Source organism: Tachypleus tridentatus, chromosome 10 (assembly GCF_004210375.1).
Source record: "Tachypleus tridentatus isolate NWPU-2018 chromosome 10, ASM421037v1, whole genome shotgun sequence".
Lineage (NCBI taxonomy): Eukaryota > Metazoa > Arthropoda > Merostomata > Xiphosura > Limulidae > Tachypleus > Tachypleus tridentatus.
In genome coordinates this window covers 143,170,105-143,194,921 of record NC_134834.1, presented here as the reverse complement: position 1 = coordinate 143,194,921, position 24,817 = coordinate 143,170,105, and the positions used below count along the sequence as shown (strand labels likewise).

The 24,817-nt window shown below is 34.4% G+C and overlaps 1 protein-coding gene and 1 long non-coding RNA gene across 5 annotated transcripts in view; one reads left to right on the top strand and one right to left on the bottom strand.

The window, feature by feature from the left end:
- Positions 1–509: 509 nt before the first annotated feature.
- Positions 510–24,817, bottom strand: part of LOC143230494 (uncharacterized) — a 198,273-nt gene continuing 173,965 nt past the window's right edge. For 3 of the 4 annotated variants that reach the window (XM_076464171.1, XM_076464169.1, XM_076464170.1), the window contains exons 4-6: positions 21,262–21,404; positions 6,826–6,967; positions 510–865 (exon numbers count right to left, since the gene is read on the bottom strand). In XM_076464171.1, the coding sequence (XP_076320286.1) occupies positions 622–865; positions 6,826–6,967; positions 21,262–21,404 (529 nt within the window). In that variant the 3' untranslated portion in view covers positions 510–621. The remainder of the gene's footprint in view (positions 866–6,825; positions 6,968–21,261; positions 21,405–24,817) is intronic. The other variant, XM_076464172.1, reaches the window with a different exon arrangement.
- Positions 5,970–24,817, top strand: part of LOC143230495 (uncharacterized) — a 37,367-nt gene continuing 18,519 nt past the window's right edge. Inside the window, exon 1 of the long non-coding RNA XR_013016454.1 lies at positions 5,970–6,102. This is a non-coding gene — a long non-coding RNA (uncharacterized LOC143230495). The remainder of the gene's footprint in view (positions 6,103–24,817) is intronic.

The window sequence follows — 24,817 nt, the reverse complement described above, 5'->3', positions numbered from 1 at the left end:
CTATTTAAGTTTACAAGGCTTGGTGGGTCGACTATAGGTACAATTTTGTTTGCTTTCCGCGAATATATTTATTACATATAATTCATTTTCGTTTGAATCTCTTTGATCTATATGAGAACTTCTTCAACTACAGAACATCAGAAGTTTCATAAGTTTAATCAAATTCAACCCTCAAGGATCATGGTTATCATAACAAGAAGTTATTTCTAAAGAATGACACTAATAGGACAATGTATTTGCATGTTTTTCAATGTGTTGAGCATATGTCTTCATTTATTTTCCATTAAGTTTCAATGTAATCTAAAATAAATTTTAAGGCCTATATTTAGACTAGTAGCGGCAGAATTTCATTCTCAACTTGTTGTGCTTTATATGCATATTTAATAAGCTTTATTGTGTTAATCGTTGGGCTTTCAGTGGTCAGGAGCAAAGCGTTATAAAATGGCTCTACATATGTCATTTGTCTCTTTTTTTTCTCCCTGAAAGATATTTCTACAAATAACATAAAACATGTATTATAATTTTATTTGTGATAAAAATCATTTTCAACACTTTTTTTCTAAATTCTGCTTTACAGAAAAACACAAAACTTAATTCAAAGTAAGATTTCTACTGTAATTCCTAAGTGAGATCCATGAGAATTAAGTACACAAAAATCACACTTATAGAAGTGGTTATTCCGAAATTATGCCTTTTGGAACTTTTACTGACACAAGCTTCAGATCTGTGCGTATAGGCGGCGCAGTGTTCGTGAATCAGTGGGCCGGATATCCGTTCCATATGACGTCGAAGAAATTTCCCTGCTTCTGGACCACAGTCGTTGGACACGTGGACGTATTTACAATGCACAAACTCACTGAAGGCACTACAAAATAATTATAAAAAATGTTAATACAAATCATGCTATAGTAAAATATGTAGTTATGAAAATGTAGCTAAGATAAGTCGAGCTTAAAGTTAAATGTAATTCATATTTGGTGTGTTGGTGCTACGAGTATTCAGTCTTGGTAAAACACATAACAAATTACAATAATAATAAAATACATACAGTTTCCCCATGTTAAAACAAATTATTTTTATGAATTTTTATTCTATTTGCTTATACATCTAGTAGCAGAAAAATAGGAAGAAACAGATTATGTGAACTATAATAATAAGAAAATGTTGGTTTTAGAATTATTAACTTCTCCGACGACATTTAAATACTAAATTCGGCAATGTTAGACAACTTTAAAGAACCTAAAAGAAAATCCTATCTTTTTCGCCCAGTTAGAGAGCTAACTTAGTTGCCACAAAAAAAACAAGTACAAAATAACAGAAAACCTGTTCATTGTGCCCAAAGTGAGGCTGAACACTTTTTATCTCAAGGGCAGTCTGTAAAAACCAGCTTGGATATTTAAACTTACCCTGTCTGAGTATTCAATTCAAACTTAAAAAAGCGTTTATGAGGCATCATAATATTAAACACGGTATTCAAGTAACGTTGAGAGAGAAACAGAAATAGACTGCTTAAAGTCTTACAGAGGTAAAGATTATATTCAAGTAACTGTAAGAGAGAGAGACTTTTAAGTCTCACAGTTTTAAACGATATTTAAACAACTTAATGAAAGAGGGAGACTGCTTAAATCTTACAAAGTTAAACATGATATTTAAACTTATCTCAAGGACGAGATATTCCTTAAGTCTCACAAAATAGCTAATGGTGTTTACAAATCTTTAATAATAGGATCTTTTAGTCCTAGTAAAATCAAATCTTAATTCACCTTTAGTATCACAAAATAAGGTTTAGTACTTACAGTACCTCAGGAAAGAATTCGTCTGCTGTATCTTATACTTTGTAGTAAAACAAAAATCATTAACAAAATCCAATAGTTCAGTTGTACTTATTACTGTGTTCAACAAAACATCGACTTTTAAACTTGTTTTCATAAGCATTCTCTAGACCCATTGATCATCAACATTGCTAGCTTTTTAAAACAATATAATTCACATATAAATAGTGTTTCTTTAAATATTTTGTCTTTCAAAGTCCAGCCCAAGTGACGAGTTCTGGCACTGAATGAAACATTTATGAAGCAGCTAGGTATGAAATGTTATTTTCTACAAACTTCTGATTCCTAACCGTAATTATTTGTGAAATTAAGAGGAAAGTGGGGAATTTATATCTACAGTTAACATGTGTTTTTATAACGGTTATTCCTATTGATATTTTAATATATTGACGATTTTCGGCCTTGAAATGTGAGTTTTATTGAACTTTACACCACTATAAAATTTACTGTGAGGTATCGACTCAGATCAGAAAAAGAAGTGGACCATAAGATACAGGACCCTACATTCTTTCCGTATACTGTTTTATTAGCCCGAAGTCCATGTATAACCATTTGATAGACTAGAGGGAGTTCGGAAAGTCACTGTGCACTTATATATTTATTAACATACATGTTTCAACATAGAATACAGAAGGTAACTATGAATGACAATTATAAACAATGTTGAAAGTGACCCCCGTTGGCATCAATACAGGCTTGGATCCTTCTTATTTTGTTTCTAAACACCGCTATCAGTTGCTGGGTTGAAATAGACTGAATACAATATGATTACTAAACTGCACAGTGACTTTCCGAACACCCTGTATGTTTGAAATATTTGTCTCTGTTGTGTGTGTTTTCTTATAGCACAGCCACATTGGGCTATTTTCTGAGTCCACGGAGGGGAATCGAACCTATAATTTTAGCGTTGTAAATCCGTAGCTTTACCGCTGTACCAGCGGGTGACGTCTATATTGGAAACCATTAATTTAATGAAAGTAATAATGACGATTTAAAAATATGAAAAGGTCCCCTACTTATTATTGTGTGTATGGTGTTAATTATTAACCGTCTACCGTTAACAAAAGCTTTTGCTCGTTTGTTTGGAATTAAAACACAAAGCTACACAATGGACCATCTGTGCTCTAGCGGTTTCAAGCGGTGTGAATCCGCAGACATGCCGCTGTGCCACTGGGGTGCGGTAACAAAAAGTACTTTGTTTTCTGGTTTTACTTTCCCGCCAAAAAGAGGAATAAAGGAAGAAAACTTCTTGACGTGTTTTAACGTAAACATTCATTACAGTTAAACGTTCATCATAGTTAGAGTTAGGGTTATTTCCTATTTTCTTGGTGAGTTACATTTCTCTAGTTACTCAGTTTAAAAATAGTATTCTACAAGAGAGGGTTAGTGAAGGTCACAATTATTCACTTTATAATTATTAGTAATTTATAATTACTGTGGGAGTTAGCACTGTTATTTAAAAGCTATGACCATCTACTCGAAAGCAAATGTCTTTGTCTCGTATCACTCTGCTACTTTACTGCGTTATCCATGGTGTGTTTCTATCCATTACAGAAAAAACAAGTCCTTCTCAATTACTGGCAGGTTGAACTACTGTTCGACAGGTTATTCCAGTTCAAAACTCCCAGAGTCCAACATACATCATCCTGATTTTCACCGAGGGTAGTGATGGAGTGTGCTGTTTATCTTCTTCAGCACGAAGTTGTCTTATAGAAGATAACCGTGCTAAGCCCTATTTTCAACCGACAAATCACTCCTATAAATCTGTCAGCCAATAATCGTCTTTTATTGACTGCTACAGGTGAATTTAATCATCCTTTAGTATCTGCTATTGATCCTTTTACAGTTATCATGATGCCTTCATATGCCAAAGTTACATCTTTAGCATGATTCGCCATTCCTCCTTCTGTTGTAAGTATCTGACACTCCAAATTCATACACACCAAATTCTCTGCCTCCTGCAGCCAAACCACTTCTTTCATTGGCTCGTATGGATACCTGATATTATTAAATTTGAACAGTATTTTTACCATCTCAAAGGGATTTTAAATTCTACATCACTGGTACACTATTTTCAGAGATCTCTAAGTATTGTCTTCGAGCTGGCATCTACCAAATTATATCAACTTGTAATGTTATGACTATTCAGATCTATAATTCTCAGCTATTTGATATACTCTGTAGTAAGATGTGGATCATAATGTAGACCTGCACACTAGCATCCAGAAATTCGGATGCCCTTCTTTTAAACAACAACCACTACCTCAATTAACTTCACTGTTTTCATGCACAACTTGTGAAGTGGACCTAAAGATTTCAGAGAAGAAATGATTTCAAAACTACTTGAAGACGAGGTGTCAGTAAGACAAACAGTACGTATTAATAATGCCAAAGGACTAACTTTCATGAATTGTTTTTTGGCAGAAAGCAATACAGTTAAAACAACTTTTTCAACATTATGCTTTTATCATTAAACAACGATATTTGGCAGAAGATGCAAAAGGTTTGTGACCTAAAACAGTCACCCCACTGCCAAATGTCCTTACCAGTAAGCCAGTCTGTCTCATTTGCCCGAGTCTTCATCACATACCAAACTGGACTCGTCGTCCTGTCAATCAGACCATCCATCTCACATGTCCCCATAAACGCCAGTAGCAGTCACAGTTATATCAGTGATACGTTTATAACCTCAATATTTACGTTTGTTTGAGTTAAATGCATGTAACTGATATTGTTAAATGTGTATTGCGCAAAATCCGCCTGTTTTTACATATGTAGAAGATTCTCGAGTGTGAGAATCACCAATATACGTTTCATGAAAGCAACAACGTATCTTTGAATATTGTTGACTTTCGAAAATCTCGTCCAATCTACAGTCAGTACACTATATACCTCAGAAGCTATAATTGTGATAAATGCCTTTTAATCGGAAAACTACAGATATTTGAATATGAACATATTAGATTTCGAACGTTACAAACCGTTCAACTTCAGAGAATTAACTTCAGCCGTTAGCATTTTTATGAGAACGTTTGATATTGTCGTCGGTAAAAGCTTACATGTGTTTCAAGCCGTCAAGAGAAGTGAACCTGTGTATGAACATAGAATTAATTCACTCTCCGTGAACGTCAATAAAACATTCAGTTTCAAACCGGATATACAACTCAGTATTTTTGGAAATTTGTAAAACTCTTATATATGAGCTGTTATTTGTAATAACCGTTATTGTAAATTGTCTTGTTTGTTCATTAAAATATATTTGTGTCAAGAAAAAAACTGTATTTATCAATCGTGTTAGCAAGTATCATAAATTTAATACATACCGATGGTTAAGTAATTTCTAAATTACAATTAAAATATCTGGCTATTTAAAATCTGAATACGTAGTGTGCGTAAAATAATAAACTGGAGACTCGTCCGAGATAAACTGTAATGTGTAACAAATGTTCTGTTGTTTTTCTATACAGACATCACACCAACAACTGTTAAACACGAATATCAGTCATGTTTCTTATATCAGTAATTAATTTTGAAAACAACATGATACAAAATTCTGAATAATCCTAGCTATCAACTATTACTGTGAATCTTCACCGACTGAAAACAATATACTTTTAGTTTTTTGACGACTATTATCATACGTTAAAAATGTTTTCTCGACACAAATGTGGTTCTGAACTGGTTGTGTAGACAAAAAAAGATAGAATTATGATATAACCAAAATTTAATATAGTCATGTCATCACTGTATAACCTGTACTAACAGTTGAGCAAACTTCTCATTTCATAATTTCATGAAAGTATCAAATACATATACATATTGTCTCTCCATTTTTACCCTAACTGTTCTTGATTTGTATTTTAATAAAGTTTGTAAAACTACTTCAATATTGTGGTCATACAGTGAAGGCGCCAAGAGGGCGGCTTGGGGGGCTTGAGCCCCCTACCCAAATGAGCCAAGCTCCCCCTCAGCCCCCAATATTGTTACCTACATATATTCATAAAATACGGAAAACACAATTGTCGTTGTTACTTAACAATTAACATCAAAGAGACAGAGATCTGTAGAACTCAACGTCTTTATTAAGACGGAAGTATGATTCATGCGTCCTGTAGCAACGTACTGAATGTACTGAAACTCATGCGCTGTATTGCCGCTCCCTGTGTAATGCCATTCTATCTTGAGCTTTGACGAAGATTAGACAACCACGTTGATTTCAAGTTACAACAGATCATCATGGATTTTACTTGATAAACCAAAGGTTTCACAGGTATTTACCCATTAATTTCATTTATCTTTTATTGAAAAGTAAAACATAGCATGCATGTATAAGTGTATTGTGTATAGGTCAAAACTATGAAGCATTTAGCCGGTGTTGTGTCCTCTGTGAGATCATTTTGCATTGTGTATCAGCCATCCAAAATTTGCTGCCAATCACCAGAACAGGTGCATTGTTTTCAAGTAATATTGACTATAAACACAACATGATGAAAGATAGTTAGCCTGATACTGACCTTACTTCTCCTCAGAGTGTATTAACTTCACATGGCATAATTCGTTTCTACTATGTAAACTATGTCTTTATGTTATATTTCTTTTGATTTGTAGCTTTACTCTTAATGGTATATTAAATATTCAATCCAAACTAATTTTGATTTTCTTTATTATTATGTATTATCTTTAGTGGAATTTAGGGGAGCTTCCTCTTTTACATATACGCATATTTTCATAAACAGATTATTTCTAATTTGTAATAATGAATTATTAATCAGAGTAGGAGTTTCCAATGAAAACTGCGTTGAAAACGCAGTTCAAAATAGCACACCTTTCTGAAATGTACCTAGCTATTTACATTATTATAATTTACCATCTGTATTTCATAATGATGGCATTTTGGGAAGCCCCTCCACAGCTAACCTCAGCCTCCCCTTCCCTAACGAAAATATCCTGGCGCCGCCACTGTGGTCATAAACTGAAACAAACTTTAACTTACCAACATGTTTTCCGTAGCTCCTCCTCGACGTTGCCTTGTTGTTTCACGTTTTCTGACAAGTAAAGAGTATGACGATAAGTTGGACCGCACTTCTCTTCATCCATGGAGATGTTTTTAAAGCACTTGGCATGAAGCAAGTACTCTAAGGATAATAGTAAAAAACACTTTGCATTCTTTCAAAACAAATAAAGAAGTTTGGTTATTTCGATTTGTTTTGAAATCATCATCCACATAAAATACTTGGGGCACATTTCTACACTAATTTAAACGTGGGCTCAGCAAGAAAACAAAACAAAACAAAAGATATCGCATCGCTTCACATAGCCACCTAGCGTTGACACAACTGGAATATGGAATATTAATCACACATTGTAACATCAGAAGCATTTTACATACTTCAATAAATTCCACGTTGTTACACACAAGTACGTGAACAGTTCATATTAACATTTCATTATTGCTTTCTCATTATATGGCTCGTGATACATGCACGTCTCAAAGCTCGTGGACTTTCTGTGAGAGAACCAGTCGTTTGCTTCTGAGGTGAGAATCGTAATCACAGCAGTTCCAGCTGGCTTGTGAACCAAAATATGTATTGTTGTTTAGAGACAGATTAAAAGTTTTCGTGCAATACGACGACTCATATCTAGATGAAAGATTTATGATATAAGTATTTAGACGAAGGAACTGTTGTGTTTCACTAGACGAATACATACAATTAATCTTCATTATAGTCTATATGAAGACAACAGAAACGGATGGGTCCATCAAAAGTCAATTAAAGCTGAAGGGGTGACGGTTAATCAGTCGCTTCCGCTTTAATGGGTGAATACGTTTGAACACAGTTTATTAAAATATCTGCTCAATCAAACCTGACTGATTCTTTTAGTTCACTTTGATATTGCGTGTTTAGGCACTGATAATCTGTGACATTTTGTTATGAATAAAGGAACTGGAGATAATAACTGTCAAACAATGTTGTTTTAAATACTGATAGAAACAGTTACAAAATGTATGCAGTAAATCCACAGTTAAACTTTTGTTTGTTTGTTTTGAATTTCACGCAAAGCTACTCGAGAGCTATCTGCGCTAGCCGTCCCTAATTTAGCAGTGTAAACTAGAGGGAAGGCAGCTAGTCATCACCACCCACCGCCAATTCTTGGGCTACTCTTTTACCAACGAATAGTGGGATTGACCGTAACAATATGACACCCCCACGGCTGAATGGGCGAGCATGTTTGATGCGATCGGGATTCGAACCCGTAACTCTCAGATTACGAGTCAAACGCCTTAACCCACCTGACCATGGCGGGCCGAAAACTTGTTTTGTTTCACCGGGTTATAAAACAACTTTAAATATATTTGTTACCAGACTATATATATGGTCAGGTGGGTTAAGGCATTCGACTCGTAATCCAAGGTGCGCGGGTTTGAATCCTGCTCGCACCAAAAATGCTCGTCCTAAGATGTTAGGCCTAAGAAAAATGGATTTAATATATTTCGTTACAATAAATATACTAATTTCACTACAAATGTTTTGTTGGTTTGTGCTAGCTTAAGATTATTTACACTGTTTCTTCAGCATTTAATTAAGTTTCAAGAAAACAACTCAACAAAAAATTGTCTTTTTACAAAGATTAAAAAAAATTATAGTACTATCTGCTTTTTTTAACGAGTTAAAAGTTACGCCAATGTGATATAAACAACCAATCTTGTAAGATCTCACGATAGCTGTACACAATAAAAATAAAAGACAAGAAAATAAAACGTCTTTGACTGAACAGACCATCGTTGTGTATTAGATTAATGTTTGTGTGCGTGCGTGTGTGTGTTTTTATTTTGTATAAGCCAACTTTTCTAAGCGCTATTAAACTATAATATCTTACTAGCAAAGTTGAAGAAGAATTAGTTATTTCAGATCTTGTGACTAATTTCTGAAGAATTAAGATTTATATTTGACAATCAAATACTTTAGTTTTCTGTTACTCAAGCATTTTCTTGTTATTTTAATTGTCTAAGTTATGTTTGACCCTCTTCTTCTGGTTTAGACAACATAATGAACTGTTTCCAGTATTATACACGCATTTCATTCATCCTTAGCCAAAAGATGGCCTCGTGATTAATACATCTCACTGCAGTTAGAAGAACATCGGTTTCGAAACTATGTGGCGTTACACATACTTCCACTCTCAGCTTCGGGTGTGTTATCCTGATTTTAGATTAAGAATATCTGTTTCGTTTGGAGGTTGCATAATATATCATTTAGATGAACAAACAAACAACTTTCTAAAGCCGACTTCTTGATTTCAGTTATATTATTGTTGTGGCCAGAGCTCTGAAGTTATAGATAACGTATTTGAAAGTTTGTTTCTCATGATCAGTAACTGAAATAGGCATTGTACTTGAAGCTGTAAATGTGACAGTTCTGTTTCGGCACTTGGTAATAATACTAAGACTAATCTTGTTCAGTGATATTGGGTTAATAGCCGAAAACTCTGCTATTAATGACCTTGGACAAAGTGATAATAAAAGCTTTTCATAGTTTGTGTTACTGATAAATAAGAATATTTATTATTAACTATTATTATTGTAGTGTTTTAGTATATTTTCCCGTATAAAGTATTAGATATTATGTATTTTAAAACAACTACAGCATTGTCATTTACAATAGCTGAATTTCATACAAAACTAATTGTTCGGTTTGTTTTGAATTTCGCACAAAATTGCACGATGGCTATCTGCGCTAACCATCCCTAACTTAGCAGTGTAAGACTAGAGGGAAGGGAGCTAGTCACCACCACCCTCCGCCAACTCTTGGGCTACTCTTTTACCAACGAATAGTGGAATTGACCATAACATTATAATCCCCTCCCACACGGTTGAAAGGGCTAGCATGTTTGGTGCGACAAGGATTCGAACACTTAACCACTTGGCCATTACAAAACTAAACCAACGTTGTTCGTTAGAATGTAATCAAATAACTACACGAGCTATCTGACTCGGTTTTGAAAATAGAACAATCTTAATTATCTGGCGTCTAAAAGTAGCGTCTTCAAAAAGGTTTATGTAAGAAATTAATAGATTTATTTTAGAATACGTCATAATAATGTTATTTGTGGATCTTGCTGATTCATATAGCAGGAAGCCTAAAACTAGTCCGAACACTTGTTTGTCGTGAATCATACTTCTTTGGTAATTTGGATTTTGAAAAAATAATTTTTGGATCTGTAAAAAATGCGACGAAACCATGGAGAAATGTTACGTAAAATAAATTAGTTTCTTTTTCCATATGTTACTACGATGTTGTTTTATAGTTGTAGAAAACATTTTTAAACGTATTATTTTACAGTCCAATAAAAAATAAGTTTAAATGTTGTGTTATAGCCATATAACCCATGTTTAAATGTTGTTTTACAGCCATATAACTCATGTTTAAATGCTGCTTTATAGGTTAGCAAAAAAATGTACTAAAATGTGTTTTATAACCCGATAACAAAAAAACATGTTTAAATGTTGTTTTATAGCATCGTATAAAATTTGTTCGAATGTTCTTTTATAACCACTTGAGGCTAATTTTTAATAAAGAGATAAATTTACATTGTAATTTGTGTAGGTTCTTTACCTCAGTTTAGTTTGAGCAATAGTACCAATAAATAAACTTATAATGTTATTCTGCTACCTAACGTTAGATCTTTTTAAGGACTTCGGTAAGCTTTTCATGTGTTGTTGTTACAAATATATTTTAAATATACTTACATTTGTCTTGTGTTTACATCTGTTGAAATTATGTGCGCGCGTATGTGCATTTAGATATCAAGGTCACCGTGCATTTTCAAGACAGGCAAAACTGAGTATCATAATAGATCTGCTTTTCGAAGATAGGCCTGGCATGGCCAAGCGCGTAAGGCGTAGTCATCACCACCCACCGCCAACTCTTGGGCTACTCTTTTATCAACGAATAGTGGGATTGACGGTCACATTATAACGCCCCCACGGCTGGGAAGACGAACATGTTTTGCGCGACGGGGATGCGAACCCGCGACCCTCAGATTACGAGTCGCACGCCTTAACGCGTTTGGCCATGCCGGGCCCAAATCTTTAGTGGGCTGGTGGATAGATAAATTATATACCTGGACAAATCATTAGTGGGCTGGTGGATATATAAATTATATACCTCGACAAATCTTTAGTGGGCTGGTGGATAGATAAATTATATACCTCGACAAATCTTTAGTGGGCTGGTGGATAAATAAATTATATACCTGGACAAATCTTTAGTGGGCTGGTGGATAGATAAATTATATACCTCAACAAATCTTTAGTGGGCTGGTGGTTGGGATAAATGATATATGGACAAGTCTTTTCTGAACTGATGAACAAAAGAACTAAAATACCTGGACAGATCATTAGTAAGTTAGTGGACGACTTAACTAAAGCATTTTGGCAAGTCTTCAATAAAGCTGGTTAAAATAATTACAGTGGATGAGCAAGTTCCTCCTGAAGCTGTTCAATGACACAAATAAACCACCGTGTGGAAAATGTAAGTACACTTTTATTGTCATGTTTTCAGTGAGTTGGTGTATGAGGTAACTAAAATACTTAGTTGGTCTTTAGTGAAGCTAACTACAAAAGTAACTAAAGTACCTTCTTCAAGTTCTTGGTGAAGCTGGTGAGGTGTAAGTGAAGAAGGTTGACAAAGTAACTGGAGTACCTTGATGACAAAATAATTAAAACACTTTGGTAAAATGTTATGTCAGTTGTGTATTTACTAATTTAACAATGAGACATAAGATATTTAGACTTTATGATACTTACTAGAATACTTAATAGTGAGAGCCATAATTGGTGTAAATGCTGGAATAGCATGAAATTGAAAAAAAACAACAAAAGATGCACATGAAGTTCTTTTCAGAACGTGTAAAAAATGGGAAAGGTAAGAATAAAACGATAAATGTAAGATATTTCACAGAACTATGGCAAGTATTAAATTTATGTATGGAAAAGAGCATGATAGTTTATAATATGTTGTGTACTTATGAATGCTAACGTTGGACGGTTTCATGTTTCATGATGGCATGCACGTTTTGATGTTGTTATGAATATTTGTATTTTAAGTTCGTTTATGTTCTTGAGATTGAATGTATATACGTTACTAGCATGCTATTCTTTTACAAAATATGTTATTTTACAAAGTTGCTCTCTTGTTCATGTTTTAAATCGTTACATATTTGTTCATCGTTGTGGACAATGTCAGTGAAGTTTCCTTGTCTAGTTTTCAGTGAATTAGTGTTTGAGGTAATCATGAAGTTATTTCTATTGCCAATAAGATGTGCCCAATTACAAACTGATATTTAAACTTTACACCCATAAAGATGAGTAATACTCTTAGATACACTGATTCACATTAAGTAATTAAGTAGGTTCTTTAGGGTGACAAAAGACTCACCAGAAAATCCATTAGAGTGCAACTGTGGATTCTCCTCCAACCTAATTTGAGTTAATATAACAGATTAAAGTTTACATACATTTATATTAGGATTCCTTTATTGGAGAGTTCTCGGAAAAGAGGTTTGTTGGATATGTCGGATCTGAAACCTAAATCTGTGATCTTTAATATCACTGTTCCACGCTGAGAAAAGATTAACGATATCTTTCTCAGGGAGCAGGTGCTACACTCATTACTGACAGTCACTCTCAGTGCAAAATGAACGTGGTTGTATCTTTGACTTATCGTCTGACCTGCCAGAGGAAGAGATCACTGTTTAATTCAATATTGCGCGACCCACTTTCCAAGAATCATTCCCATGAGAAAGTGTCTGTGACAACTTAGTTGAATGATACACTTTAGTGGTTAACTAGGTTGAGATGGACCTTAATGGCTCTCTTATCTGACACATTTTATATTAAATAAGGTGGTAGGAGACATGTATTATGTACGCATGCCACGTTCTTTCTTCTTCCCTTTTACCTTAATGCCATTCCTAGCTTTAAGTGTGAGAAAAACCATCTTACATATAAAATAATTGGTGTTACGTACTCTAGAACCTAGATAATACTTGTAGGCTCAGTAAATATAACTAAAGTAGATAACATTATACAAAACAAAAAGTTACACATAAAAATTATATAAATGCATAAGCAAGCTACTCAACAAAAATTATACAAAATGTTATATAAAACAACTGCTCCATTAAACATAAAAATAAAAGTAAGTAAACCTTTTAAAAATCAAAATGAATTTATTTTTATACCAAATCAAAAAATAACAAAAAGGAAAATATACTAAAGTTAAAAAGCACAAAATAAATTAATTCACTGTGTAAAATACTAAAGTTACCTTTTTCATAACACTAAATACAAAAAGTGCAAATATAAAAACGTTACATAAAACAAATATGTACATACAGTCATGTGAAAAAGTTAGGACACCCTATGAAAGCCTGTGTATTTTTGTAACATTTTTGGATATATAGATATTTAATCTCAATTTTAACAATACTGAGAGATTATAGGAATATAACTAAACAATTAAAACTGAAGAAAAGACTTTTCAAGATCTTCTGTAAATGTAATTCTACAAAAAGGCATATTCTAACTGAGGAAAAAGTTAGGACACTCCCACATTTATTCCCACTTAAAATGGCTCAACTCTCACACGGGTGTATCACACCAGGTGCACATGATTAGAAGATCGTTACTCAGCATTTTGAATGAGGCTTTCCCTATTTAAACCTCAGACATTTAGTTTGGTGTGTTCTTGACGATTGAAGTGAGAGTGAGCACCATGGTGAGAGCAAAAGAGCTGTCTGAGGCCTTCAGAAAGACAATTGTAGCAGCCTGTGAGTCTGGTAAGGGATTTAAAAAGATCACAAAAGATTTTGAAATCAGCCATTCCACTGTCCGGAAAATAGTCAACAAGTGGAGGGCTTTCAAAACAACTGCCAACATGCCCAGGTCTGGTCGTCCAAGCAAGTTCACCCCGAGAGCAGACCGCAAGATGCTAAAAGAGATCTCCAAACACCCTAACATGTCATCACTGGACCTACAGCAGGCTCTGGCTATTGTTGATGTGAAAGTGCATGCCTCTACAAGCAGAAAGATACTGCATAAGTTTAACTTTCATGGGAGGTGTGCAAGGAGAAACATCAAGGCCAGACTGATGTTTGCCAGAGAGAATGTAGAAAAAGACCAGGACTTCTGGAATAATGTTCTTTGAACAGATGAGTCCAAAATTGAATTATTTGGACACCACAACAGAGGACATGTTTGGCGTAAACCAAATCTAGCATTCCAGGAAAAGAACGTCATACCAACTGTGAAGCATGGAGGTGGAAGTGTCATGGTTTGGAGCTGCTTTGCTGCAGCAGGACCTGGACAGCTCACAATCATAGAATCCACCATGAATCTGCTGTGTATCAAAGGGTGCTTGAGGATCATGTGAGACCATCTGTACGATAATTAAAGCTGAAGCGGAACTGGTCCCTGCAACACGACAATGACCCAAAACATACCAATAAATTCACCAAGGACTGGCTGAAAACTAATAAATGTAGAGTCCTGGAATGGCCGAGTCAAAGCCCAGATCTTAATCCCATTGAGATGCTGTGGGGTGACTTGAAACGGGATGTACATGCAAGAAACCCCTCAAACTCTCACAGCTGAAAGAATTCTGCATTGAGGAGTAGGGCAAACTTTCTTCAGACTGATGTCAGAGACTGGTAGATGGCTACAAGAAGCGTCTCACTACAGTTATTTCAGCTATTAGAGGGTGGGGTATCCTAACTTTTTCCTCAGTTAGAATATGCATTTTTGTATAATTACATTTACAGAAGATCTTGAAAAGTCTTTTCTTCAGTTTTAATTGTTTAGTTATATTCCTATAATCTCTTAGTATTGTTAAAATTGAGATTAAATATCTATATATTAAAATATTACCAAAATACCCAGGCTTTCATAGGGTGTCCTCACTTTTTCACATGACTGCATATAGACAAAGTGCATTATAAGATATACACAAATACAAAAATGAATTTGCATGTAACCTTTTGAGCGTCAACTCAGATTAGAGATAGTACACATCATCCTTCGGCTGAAGAGTAGGATTCCGAACCTTTAAAAGGTTATATTCTTTGGCTATAAATTACCCAGTCTTCTGTACACTGCTTTCTCTTGGCAACAAAAGTTTACCTCGGCACTGAGATTTCTTCAGGACTGTTTAGTCATTTGTGGAACAACGTCAGAAGATGTTAATGTTTCTGTACTGATCTTTAGGGTCACCAGAGCTTCTCTGGCTATGAGTGAGCTAGTGGTATCATTTATGCCTCTGGTGTTGTGGATGAAGTGGACCTTCACGAGCACTTAGAACATCTTCTTGAACAATTTAGCTTTGAAAACGTTTCTTTCGAGATATATATATATAATAATCCCACTGAGTGTGTAAACACACTGGATGATGGTAGTGTCTGTCCATTGGGCAGGTTATGGCTATTCCTTGAACTTCTAATGTCTCTGTCACTTTCAATTTAAACATGGTTGGAAAGAGCTCTTGTGTCAGTATTTTAACTGAATGGTAGCAGGGGAGAGCTCTAATGTCAGTTTCATTATCTTGATGGGGTAGGCTGTATGGTTTGACTGACTGCTGAAGGTTGTGTGATCTCAAGACATTTTCTCTTAGTAGCATGGTAGTTACAAGCTTACTTGAGGCTAATGAAAAAAGCCTTAAAGACATTGTGGTCTGCCTTTTGGTCTCCTCAAATAATTACATCATGCTAAATATACTGGCCAACAATGCATATTTATCCATGAGCTCTATCAAGATGAAGAAAGAGCTGGCTCCTGGTATTTTAGACAAAACAGGATATTTCAAAATGTTCTTGAAATCACCATACAGGAACATCTGCTGTATTCTTTCTACGTTTTGCAGTGCGGAAATGTATGAGATACCTCAAAGACTGTATGCATAACACAAATGACTAATTGAGAACAAGGCAGTCAGAAGTGTTATGAATTTGATCTTATATAAATCCATAAGTCATCTTATCTAATGTAACTATCAACCACGTTATATTTTATCAGTCACTCAACTATAAGTGAAAGTTAAAATTATATTGGTGTGATTACAACAGTTTTTTGTCCTAAATAGTTAGTTTTTGATACAAGTTGCAAACATTACTGCTTTGATCAAACTATATCGTAGAAGTTTACATGTCCGCGTATATATAAAATGTATAAAAATGTATTTCTTTCACCTGTATATGTCCCAGTCGTCATCGGGTATCACACTTGACCTTAACGAATTTGTACTCTACACTGTTATAATTGCTTCGATAATAGCTAAAACTGCTACTCTGAATATCAGATACATTCCTTCACTATCTTATGGTGGTTATACAGATAGAGACCTTGCCTGGCAGAAAAGATTTGGGGTGATACTGTAAATCCTAATACCTCGACAAATAATCAGGACAAACCAGTAACAACAGGATGCTGATCTTGATCTTCTGATCATAATAATTTATTAACAGTGATATTTCCCTTACTATTGTTCTGTTTTTCAGCTATATATTTAGTGCACGCTAAAGGTGATTATGATGCATTACCTCGTGGACGTTACTTTCTTCCACCTCCTTGACTGAAACAATGTTAATAAAATATTCTGTAAAAGTGTTTGCTTATCAAAATACGATGATTTGTATGATTGAAAACAACCAGTCATGACTAGATGAAAGAATAAGTGAAACATGCTAACATTTGGCATGACAAGTAAGACACGGTTTTTGGATATAATTTAAAAAAAATCATTTTGTTGTAAGTATGTTAACATGATCAAACTGAAATATTATTCACTATTGCTAGTACAAATATAAGATAAAACTTTGTTTTCCTCCAAGTGTAGTGTGAACCTACCCATTATTCTTATTTCTTCCGTGAAAATCCACTACCTATCAAAAATTTTAGCGTTGAAACTGAAATATTCTCTTACCAACATTAACAACAAAATCAGGTTCTCTGTATCCACAGGTTATAAGTAACTGCAATTTACTTCATACCTTAAAGTCTTAACACGCAGATTAAATCTTTCGTTTTCATTCATATGTTGTTTAATAGTTTCGATTTTAGTAGAATGGATTTATTTGTTTTACATCATTCATGAATAACTTTACATAATATCAGCACATATTTATTTATACATGTATACTGCCATATATACGTATTAACATTACACAACTGACACACATACTAGTAATTTAAGGTAGACAACTCCAACTTGTACATTATCATCATAGGAACCTATATGAGCTACGTATTCTAACTCTCAATGGTTGTGGTTATGGTTATGGTGTTGTCATATTAATGATGCCATCTACATACCAAATTTTGAACATTAGAAATAAGTAATTACTAGTAGTATTAACCCTAAAAAGATTTGTAAGCTAATATTCTTGCAGCCAAGATTCATATTCGTGTTTTCACTACATTATATATCAATACACGTTCAGATCAGCTAAGGCAAAATACAATATTTTAAATTAAAGTATTTGTTGTTCCACATGACCACTAGCTCCAACAGTTGAACGATCAAGATATTGTATCATCCTTCATGAACCAATAAAATTGTTCCAACTAGCAACACGGCGAAGTAGGTGCAGGCAAATGAAACAAAAATATTCCACTTAGATTCACAACATCCTGAGAAAGAGCACAACTCCCTCACTGCACATGGAAGGGTGTCATATATATAGAATAAAGCATACGGAGAAGATTCTAGTGGGTACTGTAAAATCGACTCTGTTAATCCCTTGCCAATACTCAGACAGACATGAGTGATTCTTACAATATATCACATTATTATCAGTAGAACTCAGACTGACAGAATGACTGATTCTCACAAAATATCTATTGTGCAATTTACTCTATTGAACCTCTATTAACACTCAGACAGACAATTTTTATTTGTTATTAAACACAGAGCTACACAATTAACTATCTGTACTGTGCCTACTAAAGATACTGAGACAAGAGTATTAGCAATGTAAATCCACAGACATACACTTGAGCCACCGGGGGTAGATAAATATCAAATATGAGACTGTTATTTTGAAGTATAAAATCCTTTTATAGTTGATAAAGTAAGGATTGCATCTGGGTGTTTCAATTGATATTGGTAATCCTCAGTCATACAAATTGTTCATGCTCTAGCCATTACACCAGCTTTCCTGGTTATATAGTAATTGAACAGTTCTCCATGTTATGTCAAAATTTGTTCGACATATTGGAAAGTAAAGGTCACAATGCCTTTTCTGTCCTGTTAAGCTTTTGACCAACGAACCATCCTATCTCTGCAATAACCGCACAATGTAATGCAAATATTTAACCATGAGACACCGTATAATACCTCAGAAAGAAAGAAATATCGTTTTCCTTTAGTTAGTGATATTGCATTCAGTGGTTTTCCTAGCTGTTGGTATGGCAGTTAATTCAAGCAGAAGTGATCAATATGCCATCTTCAGATTTTTGGCTAACCATCAGCCTCTTCTGCCTTGGCACTTCCTCACCCAGTTTATCTTATACTACCTAATCAATCTTAAACTTTCATTCCTGAGCAAGCCAATAAGCCTGAAATTATCGTTGTGTTCTATGAACCTGCCACATGATTGCTGTAATTAACAGTTCAATGGATTGACCTCTTAAAGTAGGAGATAGTAACATGTCCAGTCAAAACCAAACGGATTCCATGCTATTGGTAGATACCAAAACTATACCCAGGTCTTTACACTGAAATGTTTGTTGACTAATGAGTTTGTCAAGACATTTTTTTTCTGTAGAATGACGGCCTTTTCTATTTGTTACTGCACAAACTAATGTGAATAATACAGTAAAGATTTGTGAACACCGCAGCACATCTGCTCTAGGGATGAACTATGCATTAAATCCACAGGAAGCAATACTTCCTCACTAAATCCTGTCTCTTATGCAGTATATCATCATAACACACATGCAAATTTACATATCTCGGTTCGGCCAGATGAAAAACTTTGCAAACATACACTTGATAGTTTGTATTACCTGTTCTACTAAAATATTAGATTGGTGTGATAAGGCAAAGTTTGCGTCTTCAAAACGCCCAAGAGTTTACTCAACTCATAAAACAGATGGCTATTGAAATTAACTCTGATCTACAGAATATTTTCTGGCACACTCAATTAGGCTATTCATCGTTATGCCAACAGGTCAGAAGAAAATGCTACTGAAGTACCGACCACCGTTTAAGCTTCAGCCCACTTATTAAAGGGATTAATAATGACCAGTACATACCTTGACCAAAACATAAGTTTTTTTTCTTTCCTATTTATTCTGTGATTTTTCAAATGCTGATATACCTTAAAGCAACCAGGTAAGTTCCAAACAATAACGAAAGGTTCCCCAGAAAATGTATTATGGAGCAAATATGAATTCACAATGTATAATACAGTGAAATAACCACGTGCAAAGTTTAAAAGAGAAAAATGTATTCTGAGTTTTTCGAATCTAAAATATAAATATATTTACCATTCGTAATACTGCTGTAGTAAACTAATAAGACACGAAATTATGCATACAATACATTAATGCTGTTCTTCTATGAGTGCTGGTGCTACCCATCTAACTGGTGGTTACTCTCATTGCAAAATAAATTAGGTTGTATGCTCAAGATATCAACTGGCCTGCAAGTGGAAACATTCATTATTTATTTCGATATTCTATTTTCCACTCGACAGGAACCTTTCTTCTCAGAAAGTACGTGTTACATGTATTTGAATGAACAAGTACAGTAGATTATTAGGGTGAAGTAACTTAGTGGCTCCCTTGGCCGACTTTCTCTATTAGGACTATATACCCAAAATGTACGAAAATCAAAAGCATACGAATATATTAAATAAGGAAACAGGAAATATGCAGTATTCCTGCATGCAACAGAGGTATTCCGCAAAATGAAACACGAAAAGCTTGATTAACTTTATCATGATATATCTTGTATATGTTTATGGTTTATTTAACATAGGATATATAAATGCACACACACAAACACAAACACTTCATTAACCTTAAAACATATACAGCACATTAACTTTAGACCATTATAGGCCAAATGGTTAGGAGTGCTTGACACACAATCTGAGGATCGCGGGTTCTAGTCACTGTCCCTCCAAAGGTGCTCGACCTTTCAGCCATGTGGGAGTTATAATGTGGCAGTAAAATAATAGCCCAAGAGTTTTTTACTCCTAAATTAGGGACGGCTAGCACAGATATCTCTTGTGTAGTTTTGCGCGAAATTCAAATCCAACCTGGAACCCTATAACTGATTCTTTTATTAATTATAACAAAAGTTATATATAATTAATATTGCACGTTTTGTTAAATCTAAACAATAAGTACTGTATTAACTCTAATACAAGTAATCCTTTTCGTTTACCACAACGATAGGTCAGAAGGTTTCTAAATTATAATGCTACAATTGAAGTTTTGACATCCGCAAGTGGCGAAAAACAAATGGTCCACTATGTAGTTTTGTGTTTGAATACACAAAATGGCTTGGCATGGCCAGGTGATTAACGCGCTCGACTCGTAATTTGAGGGTCGCGGGTTCGAAACCCCGTCTTACCAAACATGCTCGCCTTTTCAGCCGTGGGGGCGTTATAATGTGACGGTCAGTCCCACTATTCGTCGGTAAAAGATTAGTCCAAGAGTTGGCGGTGGGTGGTGATGATTAACTGCCTTCCCTCTAATCTTACACTGCTCAATTAGGGACGGCTAGCTTAGATAGCCCTCGTGTAACTTTGGGCGAAATTCAAACAAAACCAAAACACAAAAATAACACTTTTTTCATTCATTAAATCAAAACATAAACATTTTGTTAATTAATACATGTATATTTGGTCTATCTTAAAATATATATAATTCATCAGTTTTAAAAATGTACACTATTACACGTAAATTTGTATAACTTATTAACTCTAGTGCCTATTTAATTCATGTTATGAATTATTGAAAGTCAACTTTCTAAGAAACATTATTGTAAGTCAAAATGCAAAGTGTTATTTCACAGATTGATTGATTTATTTGTTGAATTTTGAACAAGGCTATTTGAGGACTATTTGCCCTAACTCGCCTTAATTTCGAAATGATAGACTAGAGAGAAGGCAACTCGTTCATACCACTTCTCGCTTTTCGGAAACTCTTTACCGAAGAATAAGAGGAGTTAATTCGTTTTAGAACACGCTTATTTATTAACTATACGAATTTTATGTATATTTACTTTATACCGATCTGAAACTAAATATTCCAAAGAAAGCGGCTAGTCTGTTAATGACTGAAACTCTACTATAGTCTTTATATGTATGGATTATTTGTCTAATATAATTTTTAGTTCAGTATGTTTGAGAAAAAGGTACATACCTTGCTGTACACCTCCTGATACACATAATTCTTCAATAAACTGACGGGCCCCTGCAAGCACGTGGTTGAAAACCTTCTGTTGGGTGTGGGTGAAACACCTCTCCTTATGACTGTCAAAACACTTGACGCTTGTTATCAACCTACTGGATAACACAATACTGTTTAATGGGTTTCGGTTCAGAAATCAAAATAACAGGTTTCTTTACTATAATATTTATTTGTTTTGTATCGCAGATATTGTCAGACAGCAATTTAAAAAAATCATGAGAATGATTATTTGCCAGGAGTAACTCAATATATATATATATATATTAAGAATCAGATTCTGAAATTTAAATGTCAAATAATGTAGTGTTGTTACTGTAACACGACCTAGTTTTGTTTATATCTCGTTCCGACTGTATAAAGCGCCAATATATTTAGTATTGTTTGGCCAATCCCACCTTCCGCCAGTGCCCAAGCGGCATGTCTGAGGGATCACAACACTGAAAACAAATGTTTCGGTAATCGTGATGGGCACAGTACTGATAGCCCATCGTGTACCTGTGCGTTAAACAACAAACAACTAAATATTAATATTATGAAATTCGGCAAAATAAAAAAAAACAAACTAGTTCAGTCTTGGAATCCATACATCTTTCTCAGTTTCGGAAAGTCATCCTGTGGCTCAAAGGTAAGTTCGAGGTCTTATAACTTTAAAATTGAGAAGTAGATTCCTGCTGTAACCAAAGCACAGATAGTCCATTGTGCAGCTTTGCTCTTGAATAAAAAAAAACAAAGGTTTTTTTGGTTTTCTTTATATGTATGGCAAACCGAAGAATAAAGTGGGTCCAATGTATCTTATGAAGTCGTACAACTATAACAACCCTTAAAAAAACAACAACAGTTTTACGAACACATTGAATTTGGAAAAAATATAGTAGAACTAATTAGCAACAAAAACGTTGATTGTTTTGTGCTTATAAAGGTTACTGGTGAAAAGGGACTTTGCAAGTACTGTGCACAAAGCAAATATTTTTGTTTATTATTTATAGTTAGATTTAAAAAGCACAGTACGGGTTTATAGTTTAGGAAATAAGATTACTTCGCTCTTGTCGCTATCGGAGGTTCGTGGGTTAGAATCCACGTCCAACCAAATATGATCATCATTTCAACCGTTGGGGCGTTATAATGTTACAATGAATCGTTGATAAGAGAGTAGCCCAAAAGTTGGCGGGTGAGTGGTTATGACTAGCTGTCTTTCACTACTAAATTAGGGACGCTAGCCCTCGTGTAGCTTTGCGCGAAATTCAATTCAAAAAACAAATTTATTGGTAAAATCAACACTTTAAATCCATTTAATACTATTTTAAATAAACAAATTTCAATTAAAACAGAGAAAAGACGTCGTTTACTTAGTTAAAACGTATCTTTGATTGATCAAAAATGTGAATTATTTTATTTAATAGAAATATTCATATTCGATTGCTAGGGATGACAAAATTTCCTTTTATATTATGTTTCCATGAATAAAATTGGTTAAACACGGTCCTTACCAAATTGAAACCGTCCATAATATTAGATAAGTAATAGTTCACTCAGATTGAATGTGTTTATAACATGAGATTAGTAGTAACCATTCTCAGGAATACAGAACTCTCCATACTTCTAGATATGTATAGGTAATGGTTCTCATCAATCTAAGTAATCTCAGTTTGAGTGTGTCTCTAATACTACATTAATAGTAACCATTCTCAGGATTACAGAACTCTCCATACTTCTAGATAAGTGTAAGTAATGGTTCTCATCAATCTAAGTAATTTCAGTTTGAATGTGTCTTTAATACTACATTAATTGTCACTATTCCAGGGAATATTGAACTTTCCATTCTTCTTGATGTATATAGGTAACGGTTCTTATCAATATGAATCTGTACATTATCCTAAATCAATCTAGATAATAATTCTTGCTTCGAATATCTTCATTAGTGTAGATCAGTACAAGTAATAGTCATCACCAGTATGTTTGTTTTGTTTTTGAATTTCGCGCAAAGCTACACGAGGGCTATCTGCGTTAGCCATCCCTAATTTAGCAGTGTAAGACGAGAGAGAAGGCAGCTAGTCATCACCATCCCTCGCCAACTCTTGGGTTAGTTACTCTTTTACCAACGAATAGTGGGATTGACTGTTACATTTTAACGCCCCCACGGAAAGGGCGAGGATGTTTGGTGCGACGAGAATTCGAAACAGTGACCCTCAGATTACGAGTCGAACGCCTTAACACACTTAGCCATACCGGGCCTCACCAGTATGCATCTGTACATAACTTAAATCAACGTAGGTAATCATCCTCGCTTCGAATCTCTTCATTACTTTAAATGAGTACAGCTAATAGTCATAAGCAGTATGAATCTGTACATTATTCAAAATTAATGTAGGCGATACTTTTTATCTGTTATTGAATGTTATCCTTAAATAATGGCAAATTACTATTGTTGATAATCTTTATGAATTTAAACATCTATGTCTTGATGTCGTCAGATGTTTCCAATGTGCGGATCACTGAAAATTAGGGACGATTAATGCAGATAGCCTTCAAGTAGTTTTGCGCGAAATGCAACAAAACAACAACAACAACAGAATTCAATGCCTACATTTTGTCATACAAGTATAAGTGATAATACTTAACAGTTAGTACCTCAGCATTATTCACGATCACTATAGATGCTATTACTTACATTTCTCAAAGCATAGTTTTCCATTTTGTACGTGACATATATTCTTGACTGTGTATTGCTCAAGTCTCGTCTGTTCTCGATATTTTTAGAAGATTTTTGAGAGTAAGAATCAACAATATTTATTTTACGAAACTCTGGAGTGTTTTTGAACATTGTTAACATTTCTAAAAAAATCGCAAGTCGTATAAAAGCGGTCAGCCTAGAGACAGAAGAAGAATATTATTAGTCAGCTACAGTCAGTGTGTTATCGGCCTCAGAAACAATAATTCTGATTATCACTTATTAATTGGAAAACTACAATATTTGACCAGGAACGTTTAAATATTCCGAACATTACAAACCATTAACTACAATGATTTAACTTCAAACATTAGTATTTCTACGAAGACATTAGATATTGTCGCCGGCGAAAACTTACGGGTGTTTCAAGCTAGATAGCTCTCAAAAGAAGTGTATAGGTGTATCAACAAAGAACTAATTTGTTCCTCGTGAACGTCAATACGAAATTCCGTTCCAGACAAGATATAAGACTCAGTATTGTTTGTAACTTTGAAAAATCTTGTATATAAACTAGCATTTGTAGTAACTATTAGCAATAACCGTTATTATAAATTGTATTGTATTTTGTTTGTATACTAAAATATATTTCTGTTAAAATAGGAAGTTGTGTGTATTAATCTTGTTAGCAAATATCGTAAATTTGATATACATATTTATATTTCATTAAGTGGGCTGGCATGTACAAGTGGTTAAAGCACTCGGCTAGACATCTGAGGGTCTCGGGTTCGAATCCTCACTTCACCAAAAATGCTCGTCCCGTTCAGCATCGGAGCATTATAA